The 22,537-nt window shown below is 50.3% G+C and overlaps 1 protein-coding gene across 3 annotated transcripts; it reads right to left on the reverse strand.

The window, feature by feature from the left end:
- Positions 1-480: 480 nt before the first annotated feature.
- On the reverse strand, positions 481-22,527 carry ZFYVE27 (zinc finger FYVE-type containing 27). 3 transcript variants are annotated; one of them, XM_061209495.1, is made up of 12 exons: positions 22,347-22,527; positions 20,648-20,845; positions 16,786-16,856; positions 15,992-16,178; positions 13,589-13,684; positions 12,242-12,354; positions 11,360-11,505; positions 10,017-10,088; positions 7,891-8,035; positions 3,550-3,596; positions 3,135-3,216; positions 481-2,082 (listed from the first exon to the last, which is right to left on the reverse strand). In XM_061209495.1, exons 2-12 carry the CDS (start codon positions 20,842-20,844, stop codon positions 2,018-2,020), a joined length of 1,221 nt encoding a protein of 406 aa, XP_061065478.1. In that variant the 5' UTR covers position 20,845; positions 22,347-22,527; the 3' UTR covers positions 481-2,017. The 3 variants fall into 3 exon arrangements, with proteins under 3 accessions (XP_061065478.1, XP_061065617.1, XP_061065547.1); XM_061209634.1 differs by lacking the exon at positions 22,347-22,527 and having other exon boundaries at positions 20,673-20,696; XM_061209564.1 differs by lacking the exons at positions 20,648-20,845; positions 22,347-22,527 and adding an exon at positions 17,006-17,058.
- Between the last annotated feature and the right edge of the window lie 10 nt (positions 22,528-22,537).

The following is a 22,537-nucleotide window of genomic DNA, read 5'->3' on the forward strand; positions in this document are numbered from 1 at the left end:
TGTAAAGCACGTATCACAGCGCCTGGCACCCAGTAAACACGCCCCAAACCCCAGCTCCCAGAGAACTGCTTCTACTTCCCATCTCACAGCCAATCCTGTTTCCGGCTGGTTCTCAGCCTCCCCCAGGGCTGATCCTTTTCTGCTTTCTCAGAGGGATTAGCTAAAATCTTTCCATTCTAAAGCCTGCATTGCTTAGTATTTACCAAGTTCTGGTCCCCAGCCCAACCCCCAGCCCTCACAATGTGGTCACAGTCACAAGACGCCGCCTCAAGTCAATCCACCAGGCATCTCGCTGAGCCTCTCCTGCGCAAGGCACAGCTTTCCTCCCCCAACCCCAGGTCACACCCCAACTTCAGCCTCCGCAGCCCCTCCGCCCCGTCTTGCAGACACAGCCCAGGCCTGCAAACTCAGCCAGTGCTGGGGGGGACCTGGCTCTCCAGCCTCAGGGAGAGGGGGCATGCAAGGACCAGGACGAAAACATAGGAAGCTTGAGGCCTTTTTATTGACAATTCTCCATATACACAGACATCCTTTTAGTTCCTCTCCAGTGTAAATAAAGCACAAGCACTTAACTCTCATATCTCCACAGGACAAAGGAGCCCAAGGAAGGGGGTCTACCAAGGCCTGCCTGGTTCCCCAGGGACTTGCTCCCACTTGGCCTGGAGAAGTCCCCTGGCTCCTAGACTGGTTGGCCTGGAGAGAAAGCTGGCCTAGGATGATCCTTGTCTCCCCAACCTGCCACCTTGTGTCCCTGCTTAGGGTATAGAAACGTCTCCGCCTCCCAGGGTTCTGAGTCCCAGGCAGCCCATGAGTTCAGGGAAGCATCCTAGGGTAGGAGAAGCCCCCATCCTCTTTATCCCATTCCTTGTGCCACATGTTCCCGGGAACCATGCAATAAATAAATAAATACTTCAAAAAGGCAGGGAAGCTCCTGGGGAAGGAAGGGGTGCCCGAGCCTGCTCATGGCTTAGGGAAAGACACTGTGCCCCTAAGAGCCCAGAGTGAACGTGAAATTGTTGGAGAGGGGATAGGGACCCCAAGTGGCCTTATCCCATAACTGCTGTCCTGCTGGAGAACAGCCCTGGAATCTGAGACCCAGCCCAGCGAGATCCTACACTTCTCAGGCCTCCAGAGGTTGAGGGCTTCAGGACCTCTGCTCTGCTTCCTGGTCTCACACTCCATGGGACAAGGGGCCAGGGAGGTGAACTGTAGCTCTAGGCCAGAGAAGGGGTGCCCAAGGCTCTGAACACGGGAAGCAGGAGTGATCTGAGTGCCCAGCATCTACCCGGCAGAGCTGAAAACACCAGAATAACATGTGGGCTGAAATTCTGTAAGTCAAGGTCCCTGCAAGGTGGGGCTGAGGCCCTCTGAGCTGCTGGGGTGCCCGTTCTGCTCTGCTTAACACTGAAGGATTCTGCCAGGCCCTCCTAGAGATGTCCTCCTCTGGGGGAATTTGGGAACTTCAACCCTGTTTCTAGAAGTACTTTTGGTCTTGATAGCCCTCACCACACCCTCTGGTGGGGAAATGATGAGGTCCTGATGCCTGAAGGGACATTCGAACAGAATTGGGACACGTGCAAGCCCTTCTGCAGGCTCTCAAAGGGCAAGGGCTTGGCCCAATACCCAGCAGGGGAAGAATCTCTTTTCCCGATCTCTGACCTCCAGTCTTCTAGAATTCCCAGGCCTGCAGGGACACCCTGATCCCAGGTGAGACCAGGCCTGGCTCACTGCTGCCCTCTAACTTATATTCCCTGCCCAGCCCTGAGTCCACTAACAGCCCAGAGCAGAGCAGGGCAAACACTCCAGTCCTTGTTTGAAAGCAACCACTACTGGCCATCCGTAGGAGTGGAGAACAGCTCCAGAACCCGGCTGGAGTCAGCGAGGGCAGGAAGGGGAAGCCTACCTAGCATTCAGGCCACATTTGCCCAGCACATGCCACATGGGGCTAAGGGTGGGGAGAGCGGGGTCTACTGCTGGCCCCAGGGACAGGCGCCCGCTTGGACCCTGGGCCCTCTTCTCACTTGCTCAAAGTCTGGTTACACGAGGCACACACAAACACAGTCTCTCTCTGGGCTTCAGGGGCTGAAAAGGAGGAAGAACTTAGTGAGATGCTTCCTCGTGCCCTCTGGCTCATGGCCCCAAATACTAGAACCGCCTCCCCAACCCCCGAAGCCCCACACAGACCACCCATCACCCAGCCTACAAGCTCGCTGTCCCAGCTCACTAGCCTGCCCTCAGAGAATTCTCTTTCCATGGGAACTGGGGGCTTTGGGGATGACCATACCAACAGCAGGCCTCACCCAGATGTTCTATGCATTAGAAATTATTTTAGCACCAAAAGAATACCTTTAAAAAGGTTTTTTAAATAAAATACCAGAAGAAAATTTTCCAGAATGCTTTAACAGTGGTTATTATCTCTGGGTGGTAAGACTACAAGATTATTTTTCTCTTCCTTCTTCTTCTGTAATTTCCAAATCTTCTAGAATAAGTGTATGTTACTAGCATGACCAGAAGAATGAAAAAAAGACACTCAATTTAACATTGTAACGTAGTGCAAAGCAGTATGTAACACATGCTCCCATTTTTTTTTAGAACATGCATATGTATTTATCCCATGTGTGACGGCATTAATGATCGGGAAGGGTCCACGCCTAACAGTTCTCTCTGGGAGAGATTAGGAATGTTTTCCTTTCTTTGGCTTTTTGTTTTGTTTTGTTTACAATGAGTAGGTATAGCTTTTATAGAAGGAAAAAGAAATTATTTTTTTTATTTAGTTAAAAGCATTACCCAGGCAATGAGAAAGAGAATGGAATTCAGGACAGTGGTCGCCCTGGGGAAGGCAGGCGTGGCACTGGGGAGCCTTGGTGGCGCCGCTCATGCTCTATTTTCTAGCTTTAGTGAGCGCTCAGAGGTATTCATTACTGCGCCTCACGATTCAGATGCGTTATGTATATACTCCTGTCCGTGCATCAAATGTTTTCGTTTTTTCTTTGTTAAAGGGAGATGGAGGAGATCCCGAGTTCCCTGGACCTCTCGCTGACCCCTGGCTCCCTGCCCACACACAGCAGCCCCCAGAGGAGGTGGGAGGCAGGCGCACCCTCCCGCTGCCCGGACCCACAGCCTGCACCACTCACCTGTGGCCCCCATGGAGGACCTGGGTACCTTGAAGGAGCAGCATCGAGAGCAGAAGCTGTTTCCACAGTTACTGCAGTTCCGCTGCAGACAAGAGCCAGGGTCAGTCTTAGATCGCCTGCACCCAGGCATCTGGAGCTCCTTTCCACCAGCTGGCCCCACCCAGAGAAACTGGGACAACTATGGGAGTGGGGAGGTGCCCTAGCGGGGCAGGACTGAGACCAGATGGGACATCCCATGAGAAGGCTGGTGAAGCCATGGGCACAGGGGCAAGGGGAGACCCACTCATTTGAGCAAACCTCAGACCAGACCCCAGGCCCAATGTGGCCCAAGCAGTCAGACTTCATCTGTGACCTCGAGCTACTCCCCTACATCTCGTCCCAAGTCCCCAGCAAACACACCCTCGAGAAGACTTACCCTCTTCTTCAGCACTGAGAAGGTGGCCGAGCAGCCCGTACAGCTCCCTGAGAAACAGAGGCAGCAGCTCAGCTTTGACCCAGCCCAGGCCTTGCAACTCTCGCCTTCTCCTGACTCTTCTAAATGGGGACACTCAGGGCGCCAGCCCAGCCCAGACTCCTTGGCCGGGAGCAGAGTGCAAAGTCCAGATCCAGAGCCAGAAGGAGGGATTCAAACTAAGAAGGAAAAACTGATGGCCACCGAGAATCGATGTCCCGGACTATACACAGCTGCTGTCCCTGCTCCCACCTGGGGCTTAGAGACCCCCCACCTGTAGGTCCAGCCCAAATCGAAGAGCATCCAGCAGAATCTACCCCCTGGAAATCACACCAAGTTGGCAGGGACTTGACAACAGGCATCCCTCAGAGAAGGTGGCTCCAACGATCTCTAATGAAACCTGCCTGAACACAACCCCTTCCAAAGTGTCTCCTTACAAGTACTCTGCCCACAGCTAAAGAGAGAAATGCCTCCTAAAACACCAGACTCCTGCTTTCTGTCATCTGAAGATTCCAGGAGAGAAGCTCAGAACCAGGCACCTTCCAAAAAGATGCACAGGGCAAGAGGTGCAGGCAGTAAGAGTGGTGGGCGGACGGGGCGACATACAGCCGGGAAAGAGATCCTGCCTACACCACCAGACACAATGAGTCAACAAGGTTTCAGACACGGTTTCAAGCAGAGAAGTCAGTAGCAGCTTAGAAAACAGCTGGGAGGAGGCAAGGGAGGTGTAAGAAGAGATGAAAGATGGGGAAGAGAGGACCGATCTTTTTTTTTTTTTCTTTTCTGGCCACGCCACGCAGCATGCAGGATCCTAGTTCCCCGAACAGGGATCAAACCCGTGGCCCCTGCAGTGGAAGTGCGGAACCCTAACCACTGAACCACCAAGGAATTCCCCCGACCATTCTTTTCGAGGCGACATCAAGGCAAAGGGGCTTAATAGAAGCTGTGCTCACCACCCACCCATGCTTCCAGGAAAATTAAAGACGGAAAAGGTGGGCTGCAACAAGGACACAGTCTGATGAAGGGGGCACATGCAGGTGAGTGAAAAAAATCAAAAGGATGGAGAAGGAGAGGAAAAGCCACACTGGGCCCTTATGACTTCAGTGAGCTCCAGAAGCAGAAGCAAAAACTTATGAGAACAAGGAAAGTTGCAAGGGCTGCCACCAAGAATACTGACTATAATTCAACACAGAAATCTCCATGCAGATGGGGGGGCACTGAGCCAGGGGAGAAAAGGCAGGGGACCATACTAGGCAGGAGGGTGGCTCACAAAAGGGGACCAGAGAGGCCAACCAAGGGCTGTGGGCCCAGAAGAGAGCCGGCTAGGGTCCCAGAAAAACCTGAGAGGGGACAAGATTACTGAAGGAGGTTTCCAGACTTGGGGCCCAAAGGCCTCCTGTGATCTAACCAGAGGAATTATCAGCTTCAGGGCGCACTGCTGGGCCTCTTGGACCACCTGTCTGGCCAGGTACACAGCACCAGGCCTCACCTTCACACAAAGGCCCAAAACGATGTGGTCCCTTTCTCTGCCCACCCAGAATCCCCTGCAGCTCTTGCTAAAGGACACTCCCTGCATTCAAGGAGAGGGGACCCTAGCTAGAGCAGGAGAAATCTGACACCAATGGGCTTAAGGTAGATGCTGTTGCTGTTGCTGTCTGTCAGCCCGTGACCCTGGCAGAGGAAAAGAGAGAAGAGCATAGCGCCCCGCTGGCTGGTAATGCCAACCCAGGAAACAGGCTGCTCCAAGACTCTGTCCCCCACACTACGAATTAGGTCAAGGCCGCCCACCTCTGGCTCTCCTTAGCAAGGGGCATGGGACAGGGGAAAGGAGCTGCTCAAAGACTGACACTCTGGCCCCTCTCAACTGGATGGAGTACCAGGGCCAACCGCCCCAAGGCAGCCACGTGGTCTAGTGAAACAGCCCCGTACCACGCACAGACCTGGAGCCAGGGAGGGCTCTGTGTGCCGACGCCAGCTCGGGCAGGCATGTGGAGGAGGAGGGCACCCCAATCCCTTCCGACACCGACCAACTCTTCTTGCCCCTATTTTCAGCCAAGGTCCTGACTCACCATGTGAGGATGCCACGGGGGCAGAGAGAGCAGGAAGGAGCCTAAGACCACACAGACCTGCCAAGGCAATGGTCACGGAGCCTCCAGGATAGAGGGGGCCCTTCCCACTAGGACTCCCCCACTCGGAGTTCACGGGGAAGCTCGTGAGCAGCCTGCCCTCATTCCTCCCGTGCATCCCCTTCATCCACTCGCAGCCAGAATGGAACGGCCCCCAAAGCAGCTCACTCACCCTGGCCTGTGGGAGGCAGACCCAAGACAGAGCTGCTACACTTGCCCTCACGGCCCAGAGCTTAAGAATATCTCAAGGGAGGGACAGCAAGCAGTCTTGAAGAATGGAGGGCTAAGGGGGGCTTAGGAAAAGAAGCATTTTCTGCCTTTGCCATCCTTGTGGGAACCTGACAAGCTTTCACCCATCCTGGTTGGGATTATCTGAACCAAAAGCCAAATATAGAAACAGGATAGGCATAAAACCAGGGCACTTCAGACACCAGGGCAAAGGGAGGATGATGAGTTAGAAAGAACATGGGGACTTCCTTGGTGGCACAGTGGCTAAGAATCTGCCTGCCAATGCACGGGACACAGGTTCGAGCCCTGGTCCAGGAAGATCCCACATGCCGCGGAGCAACTAAGCCCATGCGCCACAACTACTAAAGCCCATGCGCCTAGAGCCCTTGCTCCACAACAAGAGAAGCCACCGCAATGAGCAGCACGTGCACTGCAACGAAGAGTAGCCCCCGCTCGCCGCAACTAGAGAAAGCCCGCGTGCAGCAACGAAGACCCAATGCAGCCAAAAATAAATAAATAAAATAAATTAAAGAAAGAAAGAACATGGGAGTCAAATCAGATGACCTGGATTTGAGTCACAGCTCGACCATGTACTGGCTGAAGACTCTGGGCAAATCACTCTTTTCAACCTCAGGTTACTCACCCACCAAATGGGAACATCTAAGGGGCTTTACTTAAAATTCATAGATATAAAAGTATAATTTGCCAGAACAAGAGTATTAAGTCTTGTGTAATGTCACTTGGGACTTCCGGAACCTGGCGGCTTCTAAGGACTAAATGAGACAGTGTACAAGAAAGCGCACTGAACACAGAGCGCTCGGCAGCAGTCAGCGATCATCACAAATAAAAGGAAGGGATCTTGAATGACTGGGGACATTCACAGAGCAGAAAGAAACAGCATGTCCAGGAGGTCTAACACTCAGGAAACAAGTGCCCTGGTTGCTGCAGGGGCAGGAAGGTAGGCCCTGAGCGCCCGGGGTCAAATGCCTCAAGATAAACCCCAGGGGCTTCTCCCAGGGCACAGCACCCGGAACTCACTCCCACCAGAGCTGACAGAGCAGCCAGCCCATCCTCCTCCTGTCAGCTGACAGCAGGCAGAAGCAAGGTTCTGTTTCAGGACCAGGGTGACTCCCAAGTCACCGGCTCTCCAGGCTTCAGCTATAACTTCATCAAAATGTTTCGGCTCGACTCCCACTCTCCTGATCGGAGCCAGGTCTCCAAGCTGTGCTAACAGTCAAGTCCACCCTTCTCCAAAGCTACCTTCCTGGGTGCACCTCCATGCCCAGTAAAATAAGGACTAGCCAATCTACCAGCTTGGCTGGGGAGAAGAAACATCAGGGCTCCATCATCCCCAGGGGAAGACACTGTTTCCTTCAACTTGCTTCCAATCAGACTGGAAAGATCCAGACAGGCTCCTAGGCACCTGCGGGATGGACCAGGGCCTTTCATGTTAACAGCGCCCCTTACAAAGCACTTACTGTGAACGTGCCAGCACTTAATGAGCATTATCTCGTTTGAGACCTACAACAACCCTGTGAGGTAAGAACTTGTATTATCCACCTTTTACAAAGGGGAAACTGAGGCACGGGGAAGTTAAATAATTTGCTCAAGGACATCCAGCAGCGCTGGAGTTTGCACCAGGCGCTCAGACTCCACACTCAGTTCCCAGCCATTATGCTCCACTGCCCACCGCAGCTCTGCCTGCCTCAGGACCACACCTCTCTGCAGTCCCGGAGTGGCGCTTCTGGAACTGAATTCTTCATCTTCCCACAAGATTTAATAAGGACAGACACAAGAAGGAACCCACGTTCCCTCCCTCTCAGTCCCTCTGTGCATGTGCTACCTCCCCAGGGTCCTGTGGACACAGCTTTACTCCTTGCTCTCCTCATAACCCAGCACCTCCGGCCCCATGGCCGGGGCGCCCCCCAGCCAGCCCTCCCCTGGGCCATACCGAAGTTGTTGGTCGGGTACCGCTTGCGGAGCCGCTCTGTGAGCCTCGACACCTTGTTGCGCAGCACCTCGTTCTTGCTCAGGAACCCGTTGTCCTGCAGGACCAGCTCATCCTCTGCCGGGCACGGGGCCCCCTCGTCATCCTCCTGCGGGAAAAGCTGCTTCCAGTTCTGCCCACCTTGTGGCAGGGCTCAGGGATCTGCGTGCATGGCGGACCCCGAGAGGCGTGGCGACCACCGGCTCAGCCACCCTTCCCCCCAGCCCGCCAGCCCCTGCCCACCTCACCAAGGCTGCTACTTACCAGCACCACCAAGTGGGTCTCCTGCCTCCCAAGGTGCGGGGGAGAAGGAGAGAAAACAGAGAGAAGATAGCAAGAAGGAAGCTGCAGGGAGGGGGGCCCCCAAAGGAAAGGAAGCACAGAAGTGCTACGCTGAGTTCATCTGAGCACGTCCCAAAGGGTGACGCTAACAGAGGCCCCTGTAAAAGGACCCCAACATCAAATAAGCTTGGGGGAAGCTGTGTATTACTGTTTTTCAAACTGGGTGAAATTAATTTGGTCATTATCTTAATAGAACAGAATTGAACAGGAAGAAAATATCCCTTACAATGTATTTTTCAGGAAACTTTTGTTTCATTTAAGTTTTTCATATTTCACAGACGTAAGTGTGAACTGGGTCAAGATGTAAAATGTGTTCCTTACTGTAGGTCATGAACAAACCTGCTTGAAAGCCCCTGCTATATATATTCCCTACCATCACCACCAAGACTCAGAGTCCACAGCCGCTTCAAGTCTTAGAGAAATCTCAGCAGTTGAAAATGTAAATGCCCACATGGATGAGGCTAATGTAATAGTAAAGCGGGCTGGGTATAAATCATAGGCCTGGTGAAAACTCACAAAACCGCCATTTCTTGTATCCCCCACTTTACAGAGAGACATAAAGAGAAGTGATTTCCTACTATAAGAAAAGCCATAGGGCTTCCCTGGTGTCACAGTGGTTGGGAGTCCGCCTGCCGACACAGGGGACACGGGTTCGAGCCCTGGTCCGGGAGGATCCCACATGCCGCAGAGCAACTGAGCCCGTGTGCCACAACTACTGAGCCTGCGCACCTAGAGCCCGCGAGCCACAACTGCTGAGCCCACGTGCCGCAACTGCTGGGGGCCGCGCGCCTAGAGCCAATGCTCTGCAACGGGAGAGGCCACCGCAGTGAGAGGTCCGTGCACCGCGATGAGGAATGGCCCCCGCTTGCCTCGGCTGGAGAGAGCCCACGTGCAGCGGCGAGGACCCAATACAGCCAAAAAAAAAAAAAAGAATAAAATAAAATTTTAAAATATATATTTAAAAAAAAAAGAAACGCCATAGTGCAAACGTGACAAAAATGGCAACTGCCACTAGGACTCCGTGACCAGGGACGACAGGAAGTGGTGAGGACTATGTGACTTCTCTAAAGGAGACAGTCACTCCTCGGCTACATTGACTGCTACAGACTCAGGGCTCCCAGAGCTTCTGAGTTTTTAGAAAAACTGAAAATCTAGAGTTTCCACCGCAATCGCTCCATCTTTAAATATTGGCTCAAAAAATCATTTTAAAGCTTTGCATGCCAAATAAAACACTTCTGCAAACTATCAGTGTGAACCATTGTCCTAAAACCAGGAAGACTGTCTAACTCTCTCTGACTTAGCACTTGGCCATGCAACTGCTTTCTCCAACCTCCCATCCTCACCCGTCAAAGGGACATCTTACGGACCTCATCCTTCAGAAGAGCAGGCAGAGACCCCAGCAGTGCCCTCCTCCAAATCTGCCTTCCCCACGTCTAAGGCACCAAGCCCACAGTCTCCAGCCAAGGCAGTAAATGACCCACCTCCCCCAGCAGGGCGTTTTCCAGAGGCTTCCAGAGCCATCCCTGCCCTGGGCACCCAGGACAGATGCCTAGGTCAGCAAAAGGATGGGTGAAGGTTCAGTGGCACCCTTTGAACCAGTGAGTTTTAGCTCAGAGCAAGTTTCAGGCTTCTCACTTGGACAAAAGAGAACTTTAAAAACCCAGACTTGGAATTTGAGAAGCCACATGGCTCCAGGACCACCCAACCTCTGACCTGGTCAGCTGAGGGTGCCGGGCAAGGCCACTCACCTCGATTGCATCTTTAAACTCCTCGTCAGGCTCGGCCTCCTCAGCCTCCTCCACACTGCCTGGCGTGAGGTCCTGGGGAGAGAGACTCTATTACAGTCAGAGAGATGGTAGCCCTGCCCCCAAGGTAGAGGCCACCTCCCCGGAGCCAGCATCCAGATTTCTCAAAACAATGGTTCAAGGGACTTCCCTGATGGCGTAGTGGTTAAGAATCCGCCTGCCAATGCAGGGCCGCAACTACTGAGCCTGCGCTCTAGAGCCCGCGAGCCACAACTACTCAGCCTGCGCGCCTAGAGCCCGTGCTCTGCAACAAGAAGCCACCGCAATGAGAAGCCCGCGCACCGCAACAAAGAGTAGCCCCCGCTCACCGCAAGTAGAGAAAGCCTGCGCACAGCAACGAAGACCCAACACAACCAAAAATTAAAAAAAAAAAATTATTAAAAAAAAAAAGAGGGACTTCCCTGGTGGCACAGTGGTTAGGAATCCGCCTGCCAATTCAGGGACCACGGGTTCGAGCCCTGGTCCGGGAAGATCCCACATGCCGTGGAGCAACTAAGCCCGTGTGCCACAACTGCTGAGCCTGCACTCTAGAGCCCGTGCGCCATAACTACTGAGCCTGCATGCCACAACTACTGCAGCCCACGTGCCTGGAGCCTGTGCTTTGCAACAAAGAGAAGCCACCACGATGAGAAGCCCGCGCACCGCAACGGAGAGTGGCCCCTGCTCGCCGCAACTAGAGAAAGCCCATGCACAGCAACGAAGACCCAACGCAGCCAAAAAATAAATTAACTAATTAATTAAAAAAAAAAAAAAAGAAGAAAAGAAAAACAACGGTTCACGCCTCAGAGGAAATGGCACAACTGCCAGAACGGAAGAAGTCAGGGGAAAGAGAGCAGTCTCTAATCTAGCAGGACAGGGAGATGGGACCAAGGCCACAAAAGGACGTACAGTGGCTGGAGAGCACTGTGGTTGAGAGCACAGGCTCTAGAACCACAGGGCATGGATCTGAGTCCTGGGCCCACTGCCCCTGGACAACCACTCTGTGCCTCAGCCTTCTCTTCTACAAAGGAGAATAATCTCATTCTCAGAAATAACCTACACCTCCTGGGGTTAACGTCTATAAAGTACTTGGAACAGCAGAGTAAACACTCAATAAAGCACAGCGTAGCTCTTGCTACTAGTTAACTATAGTCATTACCATTAAGCACTTCAGAGGAGATGGGCCTGGGAAGGAGCAGGAACTACAGAGGCCAGCCCAGGAGTTATTTGGTATGAACAAGCTGGTAACAGGGAGGCTGGGCAGCCTGCCCGCAGCAGGCTCTGCCCAGGTGGTTAGGGGCGCTCACCTCTGTGGGCGTGGGCGCAGGTGCAGGTGTGCAGTCCGGCAGAGCGCCCTTCCCCCCGGCATCCGACGGTGGCGGGCTCTCAAAGGCACTCTCTTCCTGCTTGGGGTTCATCCGCCGCTGCAGAGATGCCCTATACTCAGACACCACTACCCAGAGCAAGGAGAACAGGGTGGGAGGCAGAATCAGGATGGAATGAGCAGTGCTCTGGGGGTACCCACTACTGTAGCCAGCTGGCCGCCTCCTCCAGCACCCACTCTCGGCAGCAGGAAACAGTCGCCCTCCTAACTCTGAACAAGTCACCTAACCCAAGCCTCATAAACAAGACAGATGTACCAATACCTACCCCATGAGATTGTTAGAGAGAGATTAAATGTAGTAAGTGCCCGATAAATCATGGCTTCTATAATTAATTTCCAACCACAGGGAGGAAAACAAGTATAGCAATCACCCCAACATATGTACAGGCCCAGGCTTCTACGGCTCAAGGCCTCTCCAGACTGTTTCAGTGCTTTAGAAGCCAGACGGCTGACAGGTACTCTGGGATCACACAGAGATGAGGCAGCAATTCCTGGGGGGCTGCATCCTGGGAGGCGGATGGCAACACTGGGAAAACATCCCTCCCTCATCTCCCAGAAGCCACCATATCATGTGAGCAGTGATTCATCTGTCTGGGGAAGGGAAAGGGACCCCTAGTAGCAGCCTCCCCTGTATCCCACTGAACATCTGAGAGGCAGAGCCCACCACTCTCCAAGGGAGGACCCTAGTGTGGTGCTGCCCCCTTGTGGAAGGCACAGAAAACAGATGATCAGCCATAGAGATACCGGGGAGCCCAACCAGCCCTCAGAGCCGGGTCCCATCTCTGTCAGGTTCTCTGGGGCTTACCTCGGAAGAACTCCACATTTCCCAGAAAGAGTGTGCTGTTTAAAAGGGCAAGGACCCAGCACAGCGGCAGCAGATACAGCATGCAAACCGTGCCCAGAAGAGCCCCATAGAACCTGGATCGACAGACAGGAACCACAGGATCAGAAATTCGTAAGATCAGAAGGAAACTGGTTTAGGGCACACCCACATGGGGGTCTGGGCAAGAAACAGCCATGGGAACAGTTAATAAGCTGACAAGATCTGCTAATCAAACAAGCGGAAAGTAAAGTGAGGAGGAAGGATTTACAACCACCAACAGGTCACGACGGACACGGGCGGGGCCGCCTAAACTGGTCCAACACACATCTCTCCTCAGGATCTAGACTCTGAAGTCTAGAATAAGACAGACTTGGATCTGAATCCCGCTCTGCCACTTCTTGCTGTGTGACCTTATGCAAGTCCCTTGGCTCTCTGAGTGTTACTTCCTTCACATGTAAAATGAGGACTAAGTCTTCCCTGGTGGTCCAGTGGTTGAGAATACGCGCTTCCAACGCAGGGGGCGTGGGTTCGATTCCTGGTTGGGAAACTAAGATCCCCCATGTGGAGTGGTGCGGCCAAAAAAAAAAAAAAAAAAAATGAGGACTGAAATAGCACCTTCCTCATAGGGTTACTACCAAGAGTGAGACAGTACCATGGAAAGCCTTGAGCACAGTGCCTGGCACCAGGGGAAGGCTAAACAAGTATTAGTTGTCATTATTATTCATATACAAAGAGCCTTAAAAACATTCATTTCATTTGATTCGTTAGTTCCATCCTAGTATTCTAAGAAAAAAAAAAATTTCAAAAGATTAAAGCTATACCCATAAAAATGTGCACTACAGGGTTAGTAATAAAAAGGAGAAACTGACTAAATATATCACAGAATGGTTCCATAAATTATAGCATAATCACCATCTATACTAATGTGGTATTACAAGTAATTCCAAAAGCTATGTAGCAACACGGAAAACCAGTTATATGATAACAATAAGTGGAAAAAAAAGGGTTCTCACATACACTATGAGCTACAGAGAGCATGTGCATGTGACAAACTCTACAAGGCAATCCAAACATGAGACTGGCTGCTATATCAGGGTGGGAGATTACATGGTGAGTTATTTTTCTATTATTAAAATATTATGACCACACCTAAAAGAACGTGTCTAAACAGAAGCAGCGCATTCAAGCCCACAAGCCTACGTACAGGTCTGCACACAAGAGCCTAGTGAGCTCTTTTCCCCTGAGCTAGGGCAACAGGAGCCCACTCGAGGCAGCTGGCTTTGCCTGGGGTCCTCAGAGCAGCGGTGGTGGGAGCGGACGGGCACTCACTGTGAGGACACGGTGGGGTTCTCCCAGTGCAGCACGCGGTAGGCGGCTTCACAAGTGCAGCACAGGCGGCTCAGGAAGGCCTCCAGTTGGATCAAGCTGCAGACACAACATAGGGGGCTTGTGCAAGCTATACGCCCTGCCTCACCGGGAGGGGTCGGAGAGTTCGGGGAAACTTCATACACTTCAGCCCCCTTTTTTGAACCCTTGCCAAGGTCCCTGCTTTGGTCTCTTCCTCGATGTTGATGTTGGGCTGGCTACTTAACTTTTCCAAGGATGCAGTTTTCCTCTATAATATGAGGAGCAGGGTACCCACCTCCCAGATGCACTGGAGCTGTGAGGATAAATGTCAGGATGTAGAGCAATGTGTCTCCACCTGGGATGTAAGGTAGACTGACCTGAAGAGTTTTTTTAAATGGATGCCCCCCAAAAGCAAAGAGCACATGCTTGTGAAATGAGAACCCAGATCTTGGTTTCTGAAGCGCTCCTCGGAGAAATGGCTGATTCTAGAACAGAGCAGGGAATGTGCAAGATGAATTTGAACATTCTGTTGTACCACGGAATAAGGAAGCACTCAAAAATGATGGGGACATATTGAAAGAACACAGGGGCCAGTTCAAAAGAGCTCCATTGCCAAATCTAGGACTGAGATCAAAATTAACAATGACAATAATAAATTATAACCCATTGAATAAAATTTAAAACTCCTACGTTCATACTGATAATAAGGAAAAGCTCTTTCTTACAGAATGTCAAGTAATAATGACAATTAGAAAATCATCTTTGCAAAAAAAAAAAAAAAGGAAAAAAAAAAGAAAATCACCTTTGCAACCATCATAGTAATAAATTGATGAAAGTAAGACCTATCAATGGATTTCAGTGTAGTGGGTGTATATTTGATGAGGAACAAGATATTTACAAAGTCTCAAAGTATCCCCCCTCAGATTACTAACTCCAGAGGGTAAAATGAATGGTCACTGTACAGTGGAGAAACCTGCACCAAGGTGACCAAAGTTAGTATCTCCCATAACAGACAGTGACATCATGTACCTCTTGATATGATACAATGACAACGTCACTTGTCACATTCCTGCCAAAAATGCAAAACCTGAATCTAATCATGAGGAACCAAACTACCACAAATGCAGAGAAATTCTACAAAATAATAAACATGTTCTATTTTAAAATGTCAAGTCATGAGAAACAAAGACCAAGGAACTATTCCAGGTCACAGGAGACTAAAGAGACATAAAAACTAAATGTCATGCACGAGTCTGGATTGGAGCCTAGATCAGGAGAAATTTATATAAAAGACCTTATTAATACAAATGGCAAAATTTGATCATGAACAATTATTAGATAATAGTACTAATGCTAATGTTATCAATGTTAAATTTCCTAATTTTGATTACAGGACTTTGGAAATAGAAGAGAATGTCCTTGTTCTTAGAAAATGCATGCTGAAGTATTTGGGGTAAATAGGCAAGATGTTTGTAACTTACTTTCAAATGGTTCAGAAAGAAAAAAAAATAATGTCTTAGTGTAGAGAGATAGATGAAGCCAATGTGGCAAAATGTTACTAATTGTTCTATCTGGGTAAAGGGCATGTGGGAGTTCTTTGTAATACTCTTGGAAATCTTCTGTAAGTTTAAAATCATTTCAAAGTGAAAAGGTTTTCTGAAAAACTGCAGATACCCAGGCCCCACTCCAGATAACTGACTCAGAATTTCCGGGGTGGGGCCCAGCCCTCCACTGGTTTATAAGTTTCCTTTGGAGCTCCACAGAGGCCTTTGCTGCCCAGGGAGGGATGAGAACCCCTGCTGTATGTCAAGAGAGCCACTGAAGTTGTTACGGTTAATGTTATCCAACAGTCTTAAGATGCTTCCTCAGAAGTACCAGCTCTGTCACATTTAGGGAAGTTCCTCCACAGCGTAGTGATGATGACTAATACTTACTGAACACTTCCTGGGTACCAGACACTCATTTAATTTTCACAACCACCTGTGAGGGAGGCCTATAATTATCCCATTTAACAGATGAGGAACCTGAGTAACTTGCCCAATGTCACAGCGATTAAATGGCAGAACTGAGATTTGAACCCAGGCAGTGGCTCGTGTGTGTGTGTGTGTGTGTGTGTGTGTGTGTGTGTGTGTGTGCGCTCAGTCAAGACCCTAAACTGTGAAATCAGCTAGATCTGGATTCCCATCCCAGCTTGGTCAATTGCCTTTTTCCTCATCCATAAATGGAGGACAATCATAGTAGCTACCTCCCAGAACTGTTAAAAAGATGAAAGGAAATAACACCCATGGTTTGCCCACTACGATGTCTGGTGCCCAGCAAGCACTCGGTGTGGTGGCAGCTGGTACTGTCCCTGTCCCTCACCTCCCCGGCCCCTTCCATACTCACAAGCTCTTCACCTCAGCTACGGCCTCAGGGCGAGACAGGCGAACTCTCTGCAGGTCCTCCTGCCTCACGCTGTGATACTTCCTCCGCATCAGCTCAGACTCGGGCAGCCGTGCCCGGCAGACCTCCTGAAGGTAGCCCAGCAGGGCGGGCACTGAAATCATCAGGGCACCCACTGAGTACCATGCACCTATGGGAGCAAAAAGACTGCAGATAAGCAGAGAGCAGGACCAGGAGCCTCCGCCCGCCCAGATGTCCACGTGCTCGCTCCCTCACCTGCTCCAGGTCTCTGCCCAGAAGACCTCCCCCAACCACCCGGTATGAAACAGAACCTCCCCACCCGGCCTCCAGCCCCTTAACCCAGCTTTGGTTTTCCTCATAGAACTTATCACCACATGGCAGATTACAGATACGGTCATTGGCTCCTCCGTGAATGTAGGCTCCTAAGAGCTGGGACTTTCCCCCGTCTGGTCACTGCTGTAGCCCCAGACCCTTTTTTTAAAATATTAAAAATCACTACACTAGCACACAGCACACAGCAGGTGGCTCGTGCCCTCCCTTCAGAGACGAGGAAAATTAGGCCTTAATGGACAGGTTAAAGAACTTCCGAGGTCACACCAGTGGCCCAGCCAGGATTCTAGCCCAGGGTGGGTCTGTCAGGAGCCTGTGTTCTGACATCGAGCAGACACAGAGGGAGGCCAACTCCATGGCGAGACAGGCGGCTCCCTCACATGGGCCGCTTCTCAGAATTCCTCCCCACATTCATTCACAAAAAACCCCTGGCCCCTGGTTCATACCCTCATTCAAGGTGAGGAACAAGATGTTGAGGCCCAGGCAGGTCAGCAAGGAACACAATGGTGTCTGCCACCTACAACACAGAGAGTCCTGGTTACTGAAGACAGCTGCCCTTCCAGCCGGGAAGGGGAGATGGGCACACAGGCGGGTCTTCAAAACCAGGAGCAAGAGGAGGCCCTGGAGCTCAGAGGGTCAGGGAGAAATGAAAAGTGGGTCTCTTACTTGGACAGGCGACCGGGAGAGGAGCTGAGGTCACAGCTTAGGCCCCGGGGTGAGAAAGGGCATCCTCTCAGAACCAGAAGACCTGTAGAACCTTTTCCCAGGAGGAGGAAGAATTTATGAAATTATCTGTTAATGTTATAACCCTGTTTAACCTGTGTTTTGTAAGGTTCTATTCTCTTTAAGAAGTGCCGATGACATTCTTCTTTTAAGAGTTTTCCTTTATTCTTTGTATTTATTGAGACAGAGTTGATATGTAACATATTCTTTTTTTACAATTTCGTAAGAACACATGCTTACTGCACAAGACCCATCTAATACGGAAATTGAGAGAACAAAATGTAAAGGACTTCTTTGACCTTATTTGCGACTTTCTCTTATTTCTGTGACTTTGAGAGTTTGTTTTAAACATACATTAATTCCAAAGGAAAGAAAATAATAAAGATTTCATTTCAACATATAAAAAATGAAGACAAAACCAGGGTTGGCATTCCCTCAGCAAACACGCCCAAAGTGAACTGGAACTTTTAGAAGAAAACACAGACCCAGCTCCGACCACCACCAAATGGCAACGCAGAAGCCCCCAAAGACGGAGGAAAGAAAATCAGAGACAGGTTGCTGAGGACGAGCAACGCTGCTGGCTTAGTCCTTGATAAAGGACATTTAACAGGGTAAAGGGAGCACAGACGTAATCACGAAGCCACTGACACCTACATTCTAAAGAGCAGTGTCAGTGGATATAAGGTGGGCCCTCAGAGGAGAGAGTCAAATAGAAAAATCAACAGGTAAGTTGCAATGTATTCAGAACTTCAATGCATTTCCTTTTGCTCTAATTGGGATATTTCACAGTTACTAAATGAGGTTAACTAATTTATGGGGTGCTTTTTTTTTAACAAGAGTTATGAGTAAGGGAGTGAAATGACCTCTCTCTGCCTTTGTCTTAAAATTCCATACACTCCAACTACACCACCCTAATTAGGCCTCAGACCCATCTAGTGGCTGCTACCAGGGTAAAAGCAAATTAAAAGTCAGGTCTAAGGCCAATCCCATCTCAGAAATAAAAATATCACACAGCCACTGAGATCGCTTTCATTTTAAAGCCTCTCTCTCTCTCTTTTTTTTTTTTAAAGATCTGTTTATTTTTTGGCCATGCCACGTGGCATGCGGGATCTTAGTTCCCTGACCAGGGATCGAACCTGCACCTCCTACAGTAGAAGTGCAGAGTCCTAACCACTGGACCGCGAGGGAATTCCCAGCCTCTCCCATTCTATCTGATGTCTTTACCGACACTTTGGTCATGGAGACCCACCTACTGGAGTAGCTGATCCCAGAAGAGAGAAGTCTTTTAAAAATCTACTGTAGCTCCAGGCTTCAGACCTCATAGAAGCTCAAGATTAGGGTCTTCCCTGGTGGCGCAGTGGTTAAGAATCTGCCTGCCAATGCAGGGGACACGGGTTCGAGCCCTGGCCCAGGAAGATCCCACATGCCGCGGAGCAACTAAGCCTGTGCGTCACAACTACTGAGCCTGTGCTCTACAGCCCGCGAGCCACAACTGCTGAACCCCGTGAGCCTGTAGCCTGAGGACGAAGAGCAGACCCGCTCACCGCAACTAGAGAAAGCCCGCACGCAGCAACAAAAAAACAAAGACCCAACGCGGCCAAAAATAAATAAAAATTAAAAAAAAAAAAAAAAAAGCAGCTCAAGATTAGATCCCTCTGCAAAGTCAAATCCTCTTTACTAAGAAAAGAACAACCAAACACACAAACTAATCTGACAGGCACTTTCACAGACCAGTGCTCCATCTCCCAGCGGCTCAGAGACCATGAGCTCCTAGGGGCTTCTGAGTCCCGATGCTCCTCCTCCATCCAGCTTACTCAATGCCACCACATCCTCAGATTTCTAATTTCATAAAATGGAAAAATCCTAAGACATTAGTGCCAAGAAGCACTAAGAGACCAGTGCTGGAAAAGGAGAAGGGCAGGATATATTTAACTTCTGTGCTTTGCCACGAAAAGGCAAAACACACATACATACATACACACGTATATACATACACACACACATCTGCATGCACAGGTGCATGCGTGCGTGCGCGCGTGCGCACACACACACACACACACAGTAGAAAATGCCAGAGAGCACAGCCCCATGCTTTCCAGAGCCCACACACTCCCCTAAGGAAGACCACAATTCATTTCAGCTAGTTGGTCATGGTGAGATTACAAAGCGAGCCCCTCCTTACACCATCTCCCTACCCCTTACATCAACAGTATAGTCATCTAAAAGTAGAGAACACTGCTCTGGAGCACTGACCAGCTCACCTCTAGGGATAATGCCATCAATTAAAGGGGTTCTGGGGTGAACAAGAAAAACTCAGGGCCTTGGTCAGAGTTAAAAATAAACCTCCCACTATTTCCAGACTGAGGTAAGAATGAATACTCCAGAGCACCCTGAGAGGTTAACTCAACCCTACCCGCCCTTGTCTCCTATCTGTGTCTCTCAGGCATCTGAGATGGTTGAAGGCCTTTAAAAGAATCTGATGAAAACTAGAAGCTTCTCCCTAGAAATACACACACGTGTGCCCACACAACTTTACATGCAGGTTCAGGAGATTCACTGACCCCGAGAGCCCCACCCACAGGCTCTAGATGAAGAACATCTGCTCTTTAGGACAAGCTGGTTTTATGTGACTCCCGTTACAATGCAGTATTAGGAACACATAACCTTCGCACAAAAAAAAAAAAATTTTTTTTTTTACTCAAATCAAATCCAACCTTTAAGTTTAACTTCCAGTCTGCACCAGGAAGAAGCAGCTACCAGACAAATCTAGGTAGGAAATTCTCCAGCAAGTCAGTGTCGTGAAAGAGAGCATTTGATTGAGAAAGACCTAAGAGACATAATAACCACACAGAATGCATGGTGCTGGATCGGAGCCTGATTTGACCAAAACAATGGTAAGTGACATTCTTGGGACAACTGAGAAAATCTGAATATGAACTGGGTATAGGGTGACATCAAGGAATCATTGTTAATTGTGTTAGGTATGATGTTACCTTATGTTTTTAAAAAAAGTCATTATTATTTAGAGACAAACTAAATAATGTGTTTAGGGAGCAGAATGGTATGTATCTATAATTTTAAATACTTTAGCATAAGAAATAAAGTGAGCTGAAAGGAGAAAAAAGAAAATTACCAAGGATGAAAATCAAAGCAGAACAGGAACAAAAAAATTTGAGAGCCATAATCCTAAAGGATTAGTGAAAATAGTACCTGCTTATTCGTAGTTATTTGCATCCTAATTTTAATATGAATTATGCTAATGTTGGGAGAGAAAGTAAAAAAAGCCTGCTCCGGATATAGAAGGCCCAATGGTCAAGGCTAGCTAGCAGTCCTGAGGTATGAGCTTATTCAGCCACAAAGAAGAAACCCTGGTGAAAGGCCAGACGGTTCCCAGTGCCTGCCTCTCCTGGGCTGGGCCTGAGACACAGGGTCTAGAATAAGCCCAGAGGCCCAAAGGACCTCCCAGAACTGCTCCTCACCAGCGCAGAAAGGATAACCCAGCCACTGCCTAAGTGGCCAGCGCAACTACAAAGCAGGAAGGCAGAAGGCCCAGCAGGTTAGAGCAACCCTAAATAAAATCTGTACCTGAGCAAATACCGGACACCATCACCTGCATCCTTCAGAGGTTCCAGGTAGATCTCCAGCCTCTTGTAGGAAAGAACCAAGTTGAAAAGATCAAACGCCGGGGACTTGGCAGGAGCAGTTGGAGACTCCAGGGGAGCTTCGGGGACCATGCTGGGGCTCACCTCTGGCCCACACCCCTCTCGCTCTGAGGTCTGCATCCTGTAACCATAAGAATTCCTGACATTGGCATTGCACTTCCAATGCCCAACACACTTCTACTTGCATTATTTCATGTGGTGCCATAATAAACCTGTGAGGTAGGCAGGGCTACAGGTGGAAAGCCTATTTCACAGAGGAAGACACATTCAGCAAGGTGAAGTGAATGACCCAGATAGAGCTGACCCTTGAACAACATGGGTTTGAACTTCACGGTTCCACTTATATGCAGATTTTTTCCAACAGTAAATACTACAGTTCTACACAATCTGCAGTTGGTTGAATCCTCGGATGCCCAACGGCGGCGGATACGGAAGAACCGCGTGGAGGGAGGGTGTACTCTAAGTCATACTCTAATTTTTGACTTCACAGAGAGCGCTCCTAACCCCTGCGTTGTTCAAGGGTCAACTGTATAAAATCCTGCTCTTCTGACTCTCCATCTAATGTTCTTTTCCCCACAGACTCATCAAGAGTATAAACCATAAAGACCAAGCACACATGGTTGCTGGTGAGAGGCAGCCTGGGGTCTCAAGTAAAACGATGTCCTGAAATATTTTTCTCCCACTCTTTACTTAGTTAATTCCTACTCATCATTCAGGTATCGGCTTAAACACCACTCCTTTGCTCTGAGAAGTCTTTGCCAACACCTCCAGTCTGGACTGGGAGAGCCTCCCCAATGCTCCCAAAGGATCATGTACTCACCCTAACAGCATTTATCACACCAAAGCAAAACTCCCTTCTTTCTTGCCAGTCTGCCCCTCTTAACTTTGAGTTCCAGCAGGCCAAATACTACATCTTCCATTCACCACTGTTTCCGCACACAATGGGAATGTAATAAATGCTCGCTGAGTGAGTGAATTAATTGCCCACCCTCCAGGACCCCAGAGCTTTCTTCTACCCTGCTGCATCCTCCAACCTTTCCCTCTCCCTTCTGTTCTCAACAACCTCCTGAACCATCCCTGCCCATTACCCGCCCCTTTTCCCCCTTGAACCCTACGGGGCAGTCACCACCTTCCATAAAACCCCATTCCCTTCTCTCTTCTCTGATGGGGATAGCCACAGAACTCTCACCGTCTCTCCTAATTTCAAAGTCTGACCCAAACGCTAAGCAGTAAATAAAGAGGCAGACCCTTGGCCCACAGCAACAAAAGCCAGTTCCAGGCAAGGGGCTGTGATCTGGGACGACGGGGGGAGGAGGGTGTTTGAAGGGGAGGGTAACAAAGGGGCCACCAGGAACCAGAGACCCCCTCAGGCGGAGCTAGGACGAAAGGACCCAAGGCGGGCGCGAGGTAAGAGCCCAGGAAGGGGTGAAGCAGGTCTGCGCCGGCAGAGGCCGGACCATCACCTCTGCAGCCCAGGGAGCCGGACGGGGCCCTGAGACCCAAACCACAGAAGGCCACACCCAAGGTCGCTGGGCCAGCAGGTGGCGGACCCCGCGGCGTTCTGGCGCCCAACTCCGCACAGTCGGCGGACACACCAGGGTGGGGTGGGGGTGGCACCTCACCTACGCGGTCGCTGCGATGGTGGGGAAGGGGCGGGGACGGCCAGGAGGCACTGATAGGACCACTGGACCCCGGCGCGTTTCCTCAGGCCCGCCCCACCACGACGCGCCTCTTCCCAAGGCCGCTCTGAAGTCGCAGTTCTGAGAACCTCCGCCGCCTCCCCGGCCGCCGCTTCCGGGACGCGATTGCTCCG

This window comes from Eubalaena glacialis, chromosome 1 (genome assembly GCF_028564815.1).
Source record: "Eubalaena glacialis isolate mEubGla1 chromosome 1, mEubGla1.1.hap2.+ XY, whole genome shotgun sequence".
Classification (NCBI taxonomy): Eukaryota; Metazoa; Chordata; class Mammalia; order Artiodactyla; family Balaenidae; genus Eubalaena; species Eubalaena glacialis.

Excerpts from the sequence above, each read along its gene's own strand:
- ZFYVE27 (XM_061209495.1), bottom strand. The coding sequence starts at position 20,844 with ATGCAGACCTCAGAGCGAGAGGGGTGTGGGCCAGAGGTGAGCCCCAGC. Across the intron at positions 16,857-20,647 it reads GGTGTCCGGTATTTGCTCAG|GTGGCAGACACCATTGTGTT; the intron begins GTACAGATTTTA and ends TCTGTGTTGTAG. Across the intron at positions 10,089-11,359 it reads CTGCGCCCACGCCCACAGAG|GACCTCACGCCAGGCAGTGT; the intron begins GTGAGCGCCCCT and ends CTCTCTCCCCAG.